This window comes from Drosophila tropicalis, unplaced genomic scaffold (genome assembly GCF_018151085.1).
Source record: "Drosophila tropicalis isolate 14030-0801.00 unplaced genomic scaffold, ASM1815108v1 contig_527, whole genome shotgun sequence".
NCBI classification, from domain to species: domain Eukaryota; kingdom Metazoa; phylum Arthropoda; class Insecta; order Diptera; family Drosophilidae; genus Drosophila; species Drosophila tropicalis.
The window spans coordinates 1,583,343-1,595,631 of NW_027172999.1; the positions used below are offsets into that span (position 1 = coordinate 1,583,343).

The window sequence follows — 12,289 nt, forward strand, 5'->3', positions numbered from 1 at the left end:
TTGCATGTCCACATCATAGTCTAGCGGTTTACCGTAGCCATCCTCAATCAGTATCGCGTAACCTACTGGGCAAACCCCGAGATCCTTTAGCTGGTTATCACTTATACTACGACTCCGAGTCTTTACTAACATACTAGCAATGGGCGTTAATTGGATAAATCATCGTCGCAAAGCCGAATCGGAAGTCCTTTGTGACGAATTCGGATTAGATACCGGTGGAATAGTGGAAGAACTAAGAAATCGGTTCCGTGAGTTTGCCTCAAGGGAGGATCATCATCCGGAGGTATTGAGTCGACTCCCAGAAATCGAAGCCCAATTTAGTGCCGGGGACAAGAAATTAGATGTAAAGCCACAGTCCAGAGCACCGTCGCCTACTCCCGAAGGAATCATTTCTTAACTACCGGTGCCACAAGACCCCAACTATCGTTCGGAATCGCATTCTGGTTCTCGTTCCGGTTCTCCGACACCTTTCGGCATGGCTGGCTATCTATTTCATAGAGCAAATAGAGGCTCGAGCCGCGACTTACCGTTTGAGTTTAGAGACGCTGCCTCCGATGATAGCCATCCTATTGACCGGACGGGCCGAGAGCTGGTGGCAAACCAGCGGCTATCCGGAGATGACATGGGTCGACTTCAAGTCCGAATTCTTAGAGTTCTTTCTACCCCCACGCTATTTTGAGAAACTAGAGGATAGTATACGCGCTCGAAAGCAACGCCATCAGGAACCATACAAGGAGTATCTAGTAGACCTTCGTTTGATGATGAAGAGAGCGCATTACTCGACGTTACAAGAACTCGACCGGATCTACGAAAATCTTTTACCAGACTACAAGTTGTATACCCGACGAAATGATTTTCAAACGTTACCCGGCCTAACCAAGTTGGTGGTAAATTATGAGACAATTTGATTGGAGCAAGGTAGCGATGACCCATTCGTGGAAAAGGAGCAACCCCGTTCAAAATAAGTCCTTTTATCATATAACTTCTAACCTAAACGGGACTGCTACATGTCAACTCTTCGAAGCACCCGTGGAAACCGGCACAGCTTGCCCCAAATGTGCGGAAGCCGGTCACATCGCACGAGAATGTACAAAGCCCCGTGTGTTGTTCTGTTGGCAATGCGGACGTAGGGGGGTACGTACCATCGAATGTTGCCGCCGTTCGGGAAACGGGCCAAACCTCCGTTTCAATCTGGGCCAGACGGAGGGACCAGACCAGGACTTCAGCCCAGTAACCCCCTCCTCGTAAAGAAAGACCGCATCCAACTCCATGACTTCGTCAATAGAAAACCAATGGTAGCTACCTTGGATTCAGGAGCGAACAAGAGTTTCAAAAACGAGGAAGTGGCTCTTCAGCACTTCGCCCCGTTCCTTCTGCGAGACATTCATACTAAAATTAACCTTGCCGATAATACTCGAGCAGCGATCAAAAGTTCTCTCAGGGCAAGCATCGGTCTCGGGGCACAGACCTTACATATGACATTGTTAGCGATGCCATCGATGATGGACCCTCTTATTCTGGGAGTGGATTTCCTTCGGAACATAGGAACTTCTTTTTGTTGTGGAGGTTATCTGTTACAGTTGCCCCCTTTCGATAAGCCCCACAGTCCCGTCGATTCTACAATTCAGCCATCGCTAGTGGCAAAGGATCACACGCAGCCTAATGGTTAGATCCTGCAGAAACGCCCGCTAAGCCCAAGGACACTTCTGACTCTCAACATAGCAACAAACCAGTATGTCAGTCGGGCTCAGTCTTGCCGCCTTCAACACCTGACGCTGTCCGTAAAAACCCATTCCGCCAGCCCGGCGGCAAAAACGAACCGGTAACCGAGGTGGAGGCCCGATTAGCCTCAGTAGAAGCTGAGACCCGTGACGAGGACTTAAAGCCAGAACAATCATCCAGTATGGAACAGGAGACACTAGAGCCGGAACTTCAAGCGGTTCTTGACGCGGAAATCACTAAGTTCGACGGGCTTAACGGCGTTACCCAAATAGCACAACAGGTCATTGTATTGAAGCACGATCGACCCATGAAGCAGAGGTATTATCCCCGTAATCCGGCCCAACAACAAATTATCAATGAAACGGTAGACGCGCTGCTGAAGGAGGACCGTATTGAACCATCCAAAAGCCCTCACAGCGCACCAATCGTGTTGGTAGGTAAGAAAACCGGTAACACTCGCATGTGTATAGACTTTCGACAACTGAACGCTTAGTCAGAGCGCGACGCATACCCCTTGCCTCATATACACCATATTCTAGAGAAATTGAGGAACGCGAAATACATCTCTACTTTAGATTTGAAGAGTGGGTATTGGCAAATACCCTTAGAGGTCAAAAGTAGAGAGTGTACAGCTTTCACAGTGCCCGGACGCGGGTTATTCCATTGGAAAGTCATGCCTTTCGGCTTACACTCCGCATCCGCCACATTCCAGAGGGCTTTGGATAGCGTGATTGGACCCGAAATGGAACGACATGCCTTCGCTTATCTAGACGATATTATCGTAATCGGAAAGACGCTAGAGGAACACCTCTCACACCTGCTTGAAGTTTTTCGACGTCTACTTAAAGCCAATTTAAGAATCAACCGAGACAAATGTCGTTTCTTCAAAAAACGGATCCAATTTCTAGGTCACGTTGTCAGAGAGGATAATATCCATACTGACCCTGAAAAGGTAGCAGCTATCCGCAACCTTCAGCCTCCGATATCTCGGTATCTACTCTTGGTATCGTCGGTTCGTACCCAACTTCTCTGACACGGTGCAACCTCCCACGAGTTTGTTAAAGAAAGGTTTGAGTTGGTTTTGGAACTTAGAACAACAACAGGCGTTCGATGTACTCAAGACCCGTCTCACCACCGCCCCTGTCCTAGCTTGTCCGGATTTTCCGGTAAAGTTCTGCTTACAGACTGATGCCAGCGACGTTGGCCTTGGCGCAATGCTCACTCAGAGTATCGACGGTGCGGAAAGAGTCATTGCTTACGCTAGTCGACGTCCCTTGAAGGCGGAGGAAAATTACTCGACTACTGAGAAAGAATGCCTAGCAATAGTCTGGGCCATCAGGAAATATCGTTGCTATTTGGAAGGCTATTGCTTTTAGGTGATCACGGACCGATAGAAAATCCCACGGGGCGTGTGGCCAGATGGGCGCTGGAGTTGCAACAATACGAGTTCGAGGTACATTATAGACGAGGTTAGCTGAACGTGATTGCCGATGCTTTATCGCGACAACCTTTGAATGTGCTCCACTGGGCACAACAAGCAGTACTGGGGTGCAAATGGTGGCTAAAGATGCGGCAGCACGTCACGGAACACCCTGCGGATTTTTCAGGTTATATATTTGAGAACGGCCAGATTTATCGTCTACGAGACCCCCACCCAGATGATCACGATTCTACACCTTGGAAACTATGCGTTTCCCTAGAATTTCGAGACCAAGTACTAAAGGAATGTCACAATGTGGTAACGGCTAGACACTTGGAGATCAGCAATCCTCGCACCCTCGTGTGCGATAATGATACCCAGTTCACTAGCAAGGTTTTCAAAAATTGCAAAACGTCCGGAATCACACTCCAGCATACTGCCCAATATTCTCCACAGCAGAATCCTACCGAGCGGGCAAATCGAGCCATCAAGACCATGATCGCACAATACCTGGAGAATGGGCAAAACACTTAGGATCAATGGCTTCCTGAAATGACACTAGCGATTAACTCAAGCGTCAATGACACCACCGGCTTCAGACCAGCTTACATCATATTAGGTCGGGAACCCCGTATGCTCGGCGCTCTTCATGACAAAGTAACGTATGTCTCCGGTAACGAACCCCCTAGCCCCGAGGAGCGCGTCCGACGAGTGGAAGATATTTTCAACCTCGTACATGAAAATCAAGTGAACGCTACCCAGAATCAAATGAAATACTATGACCTGAGACGACGCGACTGGCGTCCATGGTCATGCTCAAGCAGCATGTGCTGTCTAATGCCAACGAAGGTTTCAACGCCAAACTGGCGCCTAAGTATAAAGGCCCGTATAAAATAATCAAGTTTCTTTCCAGTAATGTTGTTAGACTACAAGAAGCCCAGGGGCGTGAGCGACGTACCGCCGGCCTGGCTGAATTGAAGGCCTTCAATTGTGACGACAACGAACCCCCAGAACTCGGTTTTTCTGAAGACATCGGCCTCGGGACACCTCGTACCCACGGCCCGCATGAGGCCACTGATTAAAGATCTTTCAAGGGGGGAACACTTGTTGGTGGGTGCGCCTGCCCAACGTCCCCCTCCCTTCTAAAGAGGGGCTCTTTGCACCGATGCTAGGCAAGAATTATCTAAAACATTGTATCTTAGCTTTAATCATAGCACTTTTGTAAACCGCACTCATAGGGCCCCGTTAGTACAGTCAGAATTCAGCGTAGTTTTAACACACTTTATATATCACAGAATGTCACATCAAGGAGAAGACGACGGCGATCGCGAGGCCGAGGAAATGATAGCCGTATGGGAACGGCAACACGGCCCTGTCATGCCCGGCCCCACCGCAGGCGGTAGTCCACCGGAAGACCCGGAACTGCTCTGCCGCGTAGAGCTGGTCCCGACCGACATCCCGATCGAGCGACCTTTAGGGAGCAAGGATCAAGAGAGCGACAAAAAACCACCCGACGAGTCTCAACGAGCTTCAGATTCTGCCCGACCGGAGCGCGCCGTGATCCTGTCGGTGGTCAAACTCTCCAACTCGGCACAAAACATTGGACCCTCGGAGTCTGCCGGCCCTGTTCGTCTGGAGGATCCAACGGTATCCAATGGTCCGGCAATTTATGTACCGGAGGCCACCCCCGCGGCTTCCGATTGGCTCCTCACACCACCGGAATGGCTCGTCGACACCCGCGATAGACGAGTTCCCGTCGAAGTCCGAGATCGGGTGGCGGTACTCCGTCATGATGGACCCCGTCGAATTCACCGTTTCCTCATGTGGGCAGACGACCGACTGTTCCGCATCGAGGTTAAGGTACACGGGCGAGTCACGGTCCGTCGTCCGTTCAAAATAAGGACACATTATCGCTGTAATCTAAACTACGCCCATGTAGGGCTCCTCATCATTTTTACTTTTATTTTTGATACGCCCATGGAGGGCACATTAAATATTCCAACATAAAAATCGAATCAAATACGATCGACGCCTCCCTCTCTTTCTAGCTACCGTCTTGATGTGGCTGCAGCGTCGACGCGTCGCGGAGAGAACAACCTCCCGACTGCGGACGCTGCGCTGCATGGCGACGCTAAAGAGACCATGAGAAAACTGAAAGTGAAAGAGAGAGACGGCGATCGTGACGCGTGCCAAAGCACAAGACGCATCGTATGTTTTCACCGTTAGGACATAAATAGGCAGAGCAAGGGTGGGTTTGAACAGAGAGTTAGAATTAGGAGAAAACCACTTCGCCAGTGACCACGAGAGTGCAAAGTTAAACAAGTGAAACCAGCAGCAGGAGTAAAAGAAACATAGTAGCCCAAAAAAAAAAAAAAATCATCAAGTGAAATACCAGGATTAGCAGGTGAGCCCATGTCCTAAGATCCCCTTTTTTTGCTTGAGTGCGGTAGGGTCCCAAATTACAAAAGATGTTTAGAATTGGTTAATTATCAATAAAGTCTATACTATTATCGCTTAACACACCCAGCATTATTTCTTTATTTGTTACCAAAGTTATGTCTACCCTTTCCCTTCCCTTTTCCTTGGCCACTTAACTATTTGAGTGGAGTCGAAAGATCAGCGGACTTCGGCAGGATGAGTTATTCTCCTGCAGACGAAGTCAGTCGCTGATCTCCAGGCTCAGTAACTCAAGGTGAAGAGGCAACGGATTCGCTTGGCAGACAAGATCAGTCATTGCTACTCCTTTTGGACTCTCCTTCTACCCCTTTCCCTTCCCTTGTCACCCCTTCATGTGGTCTCAGTCTCATATCCTAATACTCATCAGGGTCTCCAGATCAAATAAATGTTCTGTAGACGGGACTCTGGGACTGAGAACTGTACCCCAGCCAGAGCTTCTTTACACCTTGATGTGGGACTTCTCAAGATTCTTGATCTGTAATCGTGCAGGAATTCTTGCCATTGCTGCAGCAGGAGAGGCGGCAGAGCGTCATCCCAGCCCAGTTCGGTTAACCAGATTTGCCGCATGAATATCTTCGCTCAAATAACAAATGGGGCTAGCCAGCCAGCGGGGTCGAAGAGTTTAGCAATATGGGACAGAACCTGCCTCTTGGAGATCGACTCCTTCACTGGTGGGTCCGTTACGGTGAAGAAGAAGACGTCGTCGGCGGCTTGCCAGCGGATTCCCAAGGTTTTCGCAGTGCTGGCGTCTTCCAGCTCGAGAAAGACGTCCACTTATGAAGCGGAAGGCCTGCAGATTGAAGGGCAGCTTGAAGCTCTCGTATGGCGAGGGAGGCATCTTCTTCAGTATGAGCGCCGGCAAGTACAACATCAACATACATGTAGTTCCGAAGGATTTCGCTTGCCTGAGGGTACATCGCTTGCACATCTTGTGCCAATTGTAAAAGGACACGTATCGCCAAGAATGGCGAGCAGTTAACCCCAAACGTGACAGTTTGAAGCTCATAATCCTGAATACTGCCCAAAAGTTCTCGGTAGACGATCCGCTGAAAAGGGGTAAGCCTGGGGTCGACTCGGATTTGTCGATACATCTGCGTTATGTCAGCGTTGAAAACGAACTGAAAGAACCGCCAATTTAATATTTGAAGCGTGAGATTGGCCTGGAGAGTAGGCCCGGTATGTAAGATATCGTTAAGGCTGGTCCCTCGTGTGGATGGGCTCGACGCATTGAGTACCACGCGTACCTTGGTGGTGGTGTTGTCGGGCTTAAACACCGCGTGATGGGGGAGATAGAAGTTTTTTCCATCCTGAGGCGGCGTCACCCGAATCATATGTCCAAATTCCTCGTATTCTGGAATTATGGCATCGGATCCTTGAGAAGGCGTGCTTCATTCCGCAGGAATGGAGCCAGCGTGATCGGTCTTGAATGACGCAAGTCGACGCTATTCGGACCTTTGAAGGGAAGGGACACAATATATCGGCCGTCCTTCCCTCTTCGGGTGGTCTCCTGGAAATTTTGCTCGCAGAACACGTCATCCTCCTTTTCCGGCTTTGCGGAAAGGTCTTCCACCTCCCAAAACTTGGTGAGGAGTACATCAAGTTTTGCTTCCGGATTGACTCGCGTCTTTGCAGCGAAACCTAATCGAGCCACCGGAGGATCACGCATAATAGCTCCACACAGAACCCATCCAAAGATAGTTTCTAGCCCGACGAAATCACCAGTAGCCTTTTTGATCCGCTCTCCGAGGATGTGGGGAAACAGGTCTACACCGATAATCATATCAATAGGCGCGGGCTTGTTGTAGTACGGGTCAGCCAGGGGGCGATCGAGGCACTGCGTCGGAACCTTGTTAAGGAATGGAGCCGTTGGAATGGGCCCCGACAATTTGGATACGACCAGGGTGGAGACCTCAATATTGTTCAGCCTGTCACACTGAGGAAACAGCATCAGCAGACACACTTTGCCGGCGCATCCTCCATCACTCTGGTCCATGCCAGTAACCGCGGCGTCTACTGGATAAAAGGGGGCTGGACCATGTTGAAGACACGTTCGGATAGAAAGGTTGAATCGGCCCCCGAGTCGATCAACGCACGAATATGGTGCTCCACACCGCGATGGTGCAGAATGACAATCGCAGTGCCTAAGAACCCTCTGCCTGGGGTAGATGCAAAATAACTTTGAGCATTTGTGAGCTGATTGCTCGTGAACGGACGCTCTGTGGCGCCGAATGGTGGGACTTGCGCAGCGGACGGCGAGGACCCGGACACATCAATAGGATGCAACAGGGCATGATGACGTTCGTTGCAGGTATGGCAATTATGCGCACTGAAGCAGCCCTTCACTTGATGACCGCGAGCAAAACAATTCAAACAGAGTCCCTGCTGTCTAATGGTTTCCAAACGCATCTGAACAGGCATGTCAAGGAAACTAGGGCAGAGCCGTATTGGGTGATTCTCCCGATGGAAAAGCTTGCAAGACGCCGGTTTGAGCTGAGCTTTCGCGGGAAACGCTTGAACCTTCATTGTCGCAGAGGATTTGCGGGGGCCAATGGGGATGGCTTGGACGCTTGGGACCGACTTATGTTTTTCGGTGGCATCCAGGACACGATACCGATCGGTGAGAAATTGGTTAAAATCGTACCAAGTGGAGACGACAGTCTTTTTTGGCACTGATTGTTCCTACAGGAGGATTGTGGACTTCGGCAATTCGCTAGTGCATATGGCGATAAGTAAGACATCCCAATTCTCAGTGCTAACACCCGAACGCTCAAGAGCGGTAAAACTTCCTTGAAACGCAGTCTGCAGCTCTCGCAATTTGCCCGACTCTTGTGCCACCGCGGGAATCTGAAGGAGTTGTCTGGCTTGAGTCATGACAAGCAGACGGCTATTTTCGTACCGTGCGGTGAGGTTCTCCCACGCGGCCTGGAAACCCTCATTTGTCATGGGCGACTTCGCCACGATGGTTCTCGCTTCTTCTCGAGTCTTGGCGTTCAAGTGATAGAGCTTCTCCACTTGTGACAAATACGGCGATATAAATGGCAGCGAACAAATAGCGGAATGTGGGCCATGCTAGGCTGTCGCCATCAAATGTCTCCACCTCACACGAAGAAACTCTATGCCCCGGCGGCCCCGACGGAGCGGTTGGCTGACGCATAAGACTCGTCATCTGTGCTGAGAGCTGTTCGATGCGTTTTTCGAACAACGTCCCTTATACATACGCACATACGCCGCGTAAGCGGATTCGTGCTTCGCCTTGATGTGGCTTATGTTTGCTAGGCTGTCCTCGTCTGTTTGGGTCGTCCAGGCTTTGTGATACCGGGAGTATTCCATTTCGACAGTTGACCAAAGGGATTTGAGATGCTCTAAGTGCATTTTAATGGAAAACAAGAGCACTTCAGATGTTAGTGCTTCACTCTCACGAGCTTCAATGCATCGTACGCCAGAACGAAATCGGAGAGGGACATTCTGGAGTGTTCTCTACGCTGTTGTGATACGGATCGGGTGACGGGAGCGTCAGAACAGTGCGTCACAATAACGTGCGGGATCTGGGTCTGGGTTGAAAGCTTGGAACGACCTTTGTGTTCGCTCGAGTCATTAAACGAAAATCTGCGACCTTTAGGTGGGCTGGACGAGTACGGACGGGACTTTGGGGATTCGCTGAGGCTGCGAGCAGACGGGAACTTGCGCGGAATGTCCGTACGCTTCGCGGTCACCAGAGTCTTCGGATGCCGAACCTTCTCCGGAGTTGCAGAGAGGGACGAAAGACTGTTAGACCTTGGCGCAGTCTTGAACGGCTCAGTGGACATACTCAGGGGACGACTTTACCGACGAAGTCCGAGTTTGCGCGCCCTTTGGTTTTGGAAAAACAACAGAGAAAAAAAGAGAAGCGGACTGTATGAGGACGCAAGAACTTTTCTCACTGTGCACTGCAGGATTGCGGGAGAGTTCTCTCGCATGTGGCTCGGAAACGGAGCCCTTTTAATGGAGATATATGCGGAACAATATACGAACGCACGAATGCGGATCGAAAATTACACGTAGACAAAGCGGAATGATAACAAAACAAACTTAGATGGATTTGTAAGTAACAATTGGAGTACGTATAAAACAAAACACGGATGAAATATATAAACAAAGAATATAAAGTTTTATATAAATTTGGATGGAAATAGATATATATATGCGCAAAATAATGGCCGGAAAAAATTATATATAATTTATAAATATGGACGGATATATATATGGGCACGATAATGCTGGAAAAATATATATATGTATTTATCTATCGATATCACGACTCGACTCACGTGTCACCACTACTCCGAAAACAGAACAAAATGCGTGGTCGTGAAATGGAAAAAAAAGCTAGACAAACACACTAAGGATTGAGAACTACTATGTACCCTTGGAACAGGTCAGGTATGTACAAACAAGTATATAAAGGTGTGTAGGTCGCTATGAAAGAGCGGGAAACCTCTTTCCTTTATTAGTATGTATTAGCAAATGAAGTTTGAATAAAGAAATTTTGTAGTTAGCAGGAATTCCGCCGATGCGAGCTGGAGGAGCGGAAGGATATCCGGCTCGAAGGACCAATGTTCGTGAAGGGGCGAAGTGATATGTACAACTTGGCGGGTGCCAATTTCTTCTGGGTCTATTGAGTTGGGGGGCGAAATTAAAACGCGCGAGAACTTCGTTTAATTCAATTATGATTTTATTTATTTTTCAAAGGATACCGATACCGATACTCGTACTGGAGTAATATGGCGATGCCCATCAGAAAATCAAGTCACTCCCCCCAGAGTGACCGTAGCCGCCGAGGATCAAAAAACCCTCCCCACTCCTCACTGCTCTTCGCCGCTCACTGCTGTTCACCCGTTGGTAAAGCTTACCTTTGCTTTTGTTTATAAGTTCTTCTGTGCATCCCTGTTTACCAAATATCCTTAGCATAATACCATTAGTAATAACACAACCGATCTGCATAATAATTGTAATAACCCCAATGTAAACACGAATGCATCCCCGTTTCGAGAATGGCTAACAGAGTTGCAAACCATTTGTGCAACGCTATCGGATACCGGGAATGTTACTGTTGGTAGTGAATTTGGATTAGGTGCGATGCGTGAGTGCCGAGATATTGTGCATGAGCATTACATTGACGAATTTTTAATTAATTACGGCTCGCCCAAATATATATTGAGGATATGTCTGACCGATACAACGCCCTTTCATTGTAGTCCTAGAGGGTTATCATATCGTAGTGAGTTGTTAGCCAATAATGTAATCCTACCAAGCAACTCCCCCTATGCGTTCGCCATTGTCCTAGTGCGAAAAAAACGATGGCAATATACGAATGTATGTTGTTTATAGAGGTTTAAATAAGAAGACTGAAAGAGATATTTCTCAGATGCCTCTGATAGAAGATTGCCTAGAATACTTGGAAGGCAAACCCGTACGATACTATTCTTGCCACCCGCACCGAGGATCAACATCATAAGTTGTTAGCAAAGCTGTTAGATCGGTTTATTGAGTACAATTTAGAGCTCAATTTGAAGAAAAACATTTTTCTACAGAAGCGCATAGAATATTTAGGATATGAAGTCAGTGATAAGGAAATTTAACCAAATAATACACATTTAGAAGCTATTCAGGGATATCCAGCACCACTTAACAGCAAAGCATTACACTCCTGCTTGGGTCTATTCTCTTATTTTCGCAAATTTGTTCCGAATTTCTCCCGCATAGCCAAACCGTTAACTGAGTTGCTTAAACAAGCAATGAACAAATCAGCTAAACTCGCATTTCTTACGTTACGCTTTATCTAGTCCGCCCGTACTAGCTATCTTTAAGACTAATTACGAAACTGAGTTGCATACTGCGACAGTTCAAATGGTTTCGGTGCCTCTTTGATGCAAAAACACACTGATGTCAAAATGCATCCAGTCTATTATTATTCCCGAAAGGCGACAGCCGCCGAGTCCCGTAATCACAGTTTCAGTTGGTCATTGGAGGTACAAAATTTCCATTATTCCATTGTTCACAGACCCGGTTCAAACATAAGTCGACAAACCGAGTTTTCAGAAGATATTGCAGAAGGTGATTTTGATCCTTGCGATCTGTTATTGAAGAGAGACCAGAATGCCCCAACAGATTATTACTTTTGAAGAAAATTGACTTAAACCGTGTAAGTCTGGTATCTCCGCAAAATGTTTATTTATTATTGCAGACAGACCAGATAAGAGATCCGGATATCCGTAAATTAAGAGAGAATTTAGAAAAAGGCAATGATGTTGGATTCGAGTTAATTGATGGCATAGTCTACAAAAGAAATGCTTATGAAAAACTGTGTTTGCATGCAAGAGGAATTAACAAGAAGATGTCACAAGAATCTATGCCATTTAGACGTTGAGAAATGTGTAAACAATTTGAAAGAAAAGTACTGGTTTCCGTTAATGAATGCAAAAGTAGAGGCATTAATAAAGTACTGTCTGTAGTGTATCCTACATAGTGCTCCCAGAAGTATACATAATAGAACCTGGCATAGTATTTCGAAGAGTGCGATTCTGTTCAATATAACTATCGAAAAGAAAGCATTTTTTGGTAGTTATTGACGCATTTACAAAGTTTGTCAGGTTGTCCCGTAAATTCCACTAGTACCAAAGAAGTTACCGCCGCGTTAGAAAATTTTTTTGA

At 47.6% G+C, this 12,289-nt stretch overlaps 2 protein-coding genes across 2 annotated transcripts; both read right to left on the reverse strand.

Moving 5' to 3' along the window:
• Nucleotides 1-6,956: 6,956 nt before the first annotated feature.
• On the reverse strand, nucleotides 6,957-7,592 carry LOC137574999 (uncharacterized). Its single transcript, XM_068287413.1, has one exon. The coding sequence runs from the start codon at nucleotides 7,590-7,592 to the stop codon at nucleotides 6,957-6,959; it is 636 nt and encodes a 211-aa protein (XP_068143514.1).
• A 17-nt stretch (nucleotides 7,593-7,609) lies between these two features.
• Nucleotides 7,610-8,929, reverse strand: LOC137575001 (uncharacterized). The gene is made up of 3 exons (XM_068287414.1): nucleotides 8,818-8,929; nucleotides 8,357-8,610; nucleotides 7,610-8,278 (listed from the first exon to the last, which is right to left on the reverse strand). The coding sequence occupies exons 1-3, from the start codon at nucleotides 8,927-8,929 to the stop codon at nucleotides 7,610-7,612; spliced, it is 1,035 nt and encodes a 344-aa protein (XP_068143515.1).
• Nucleotides 8,930-12,289: the final 3,360 nt, after the last annotated feature.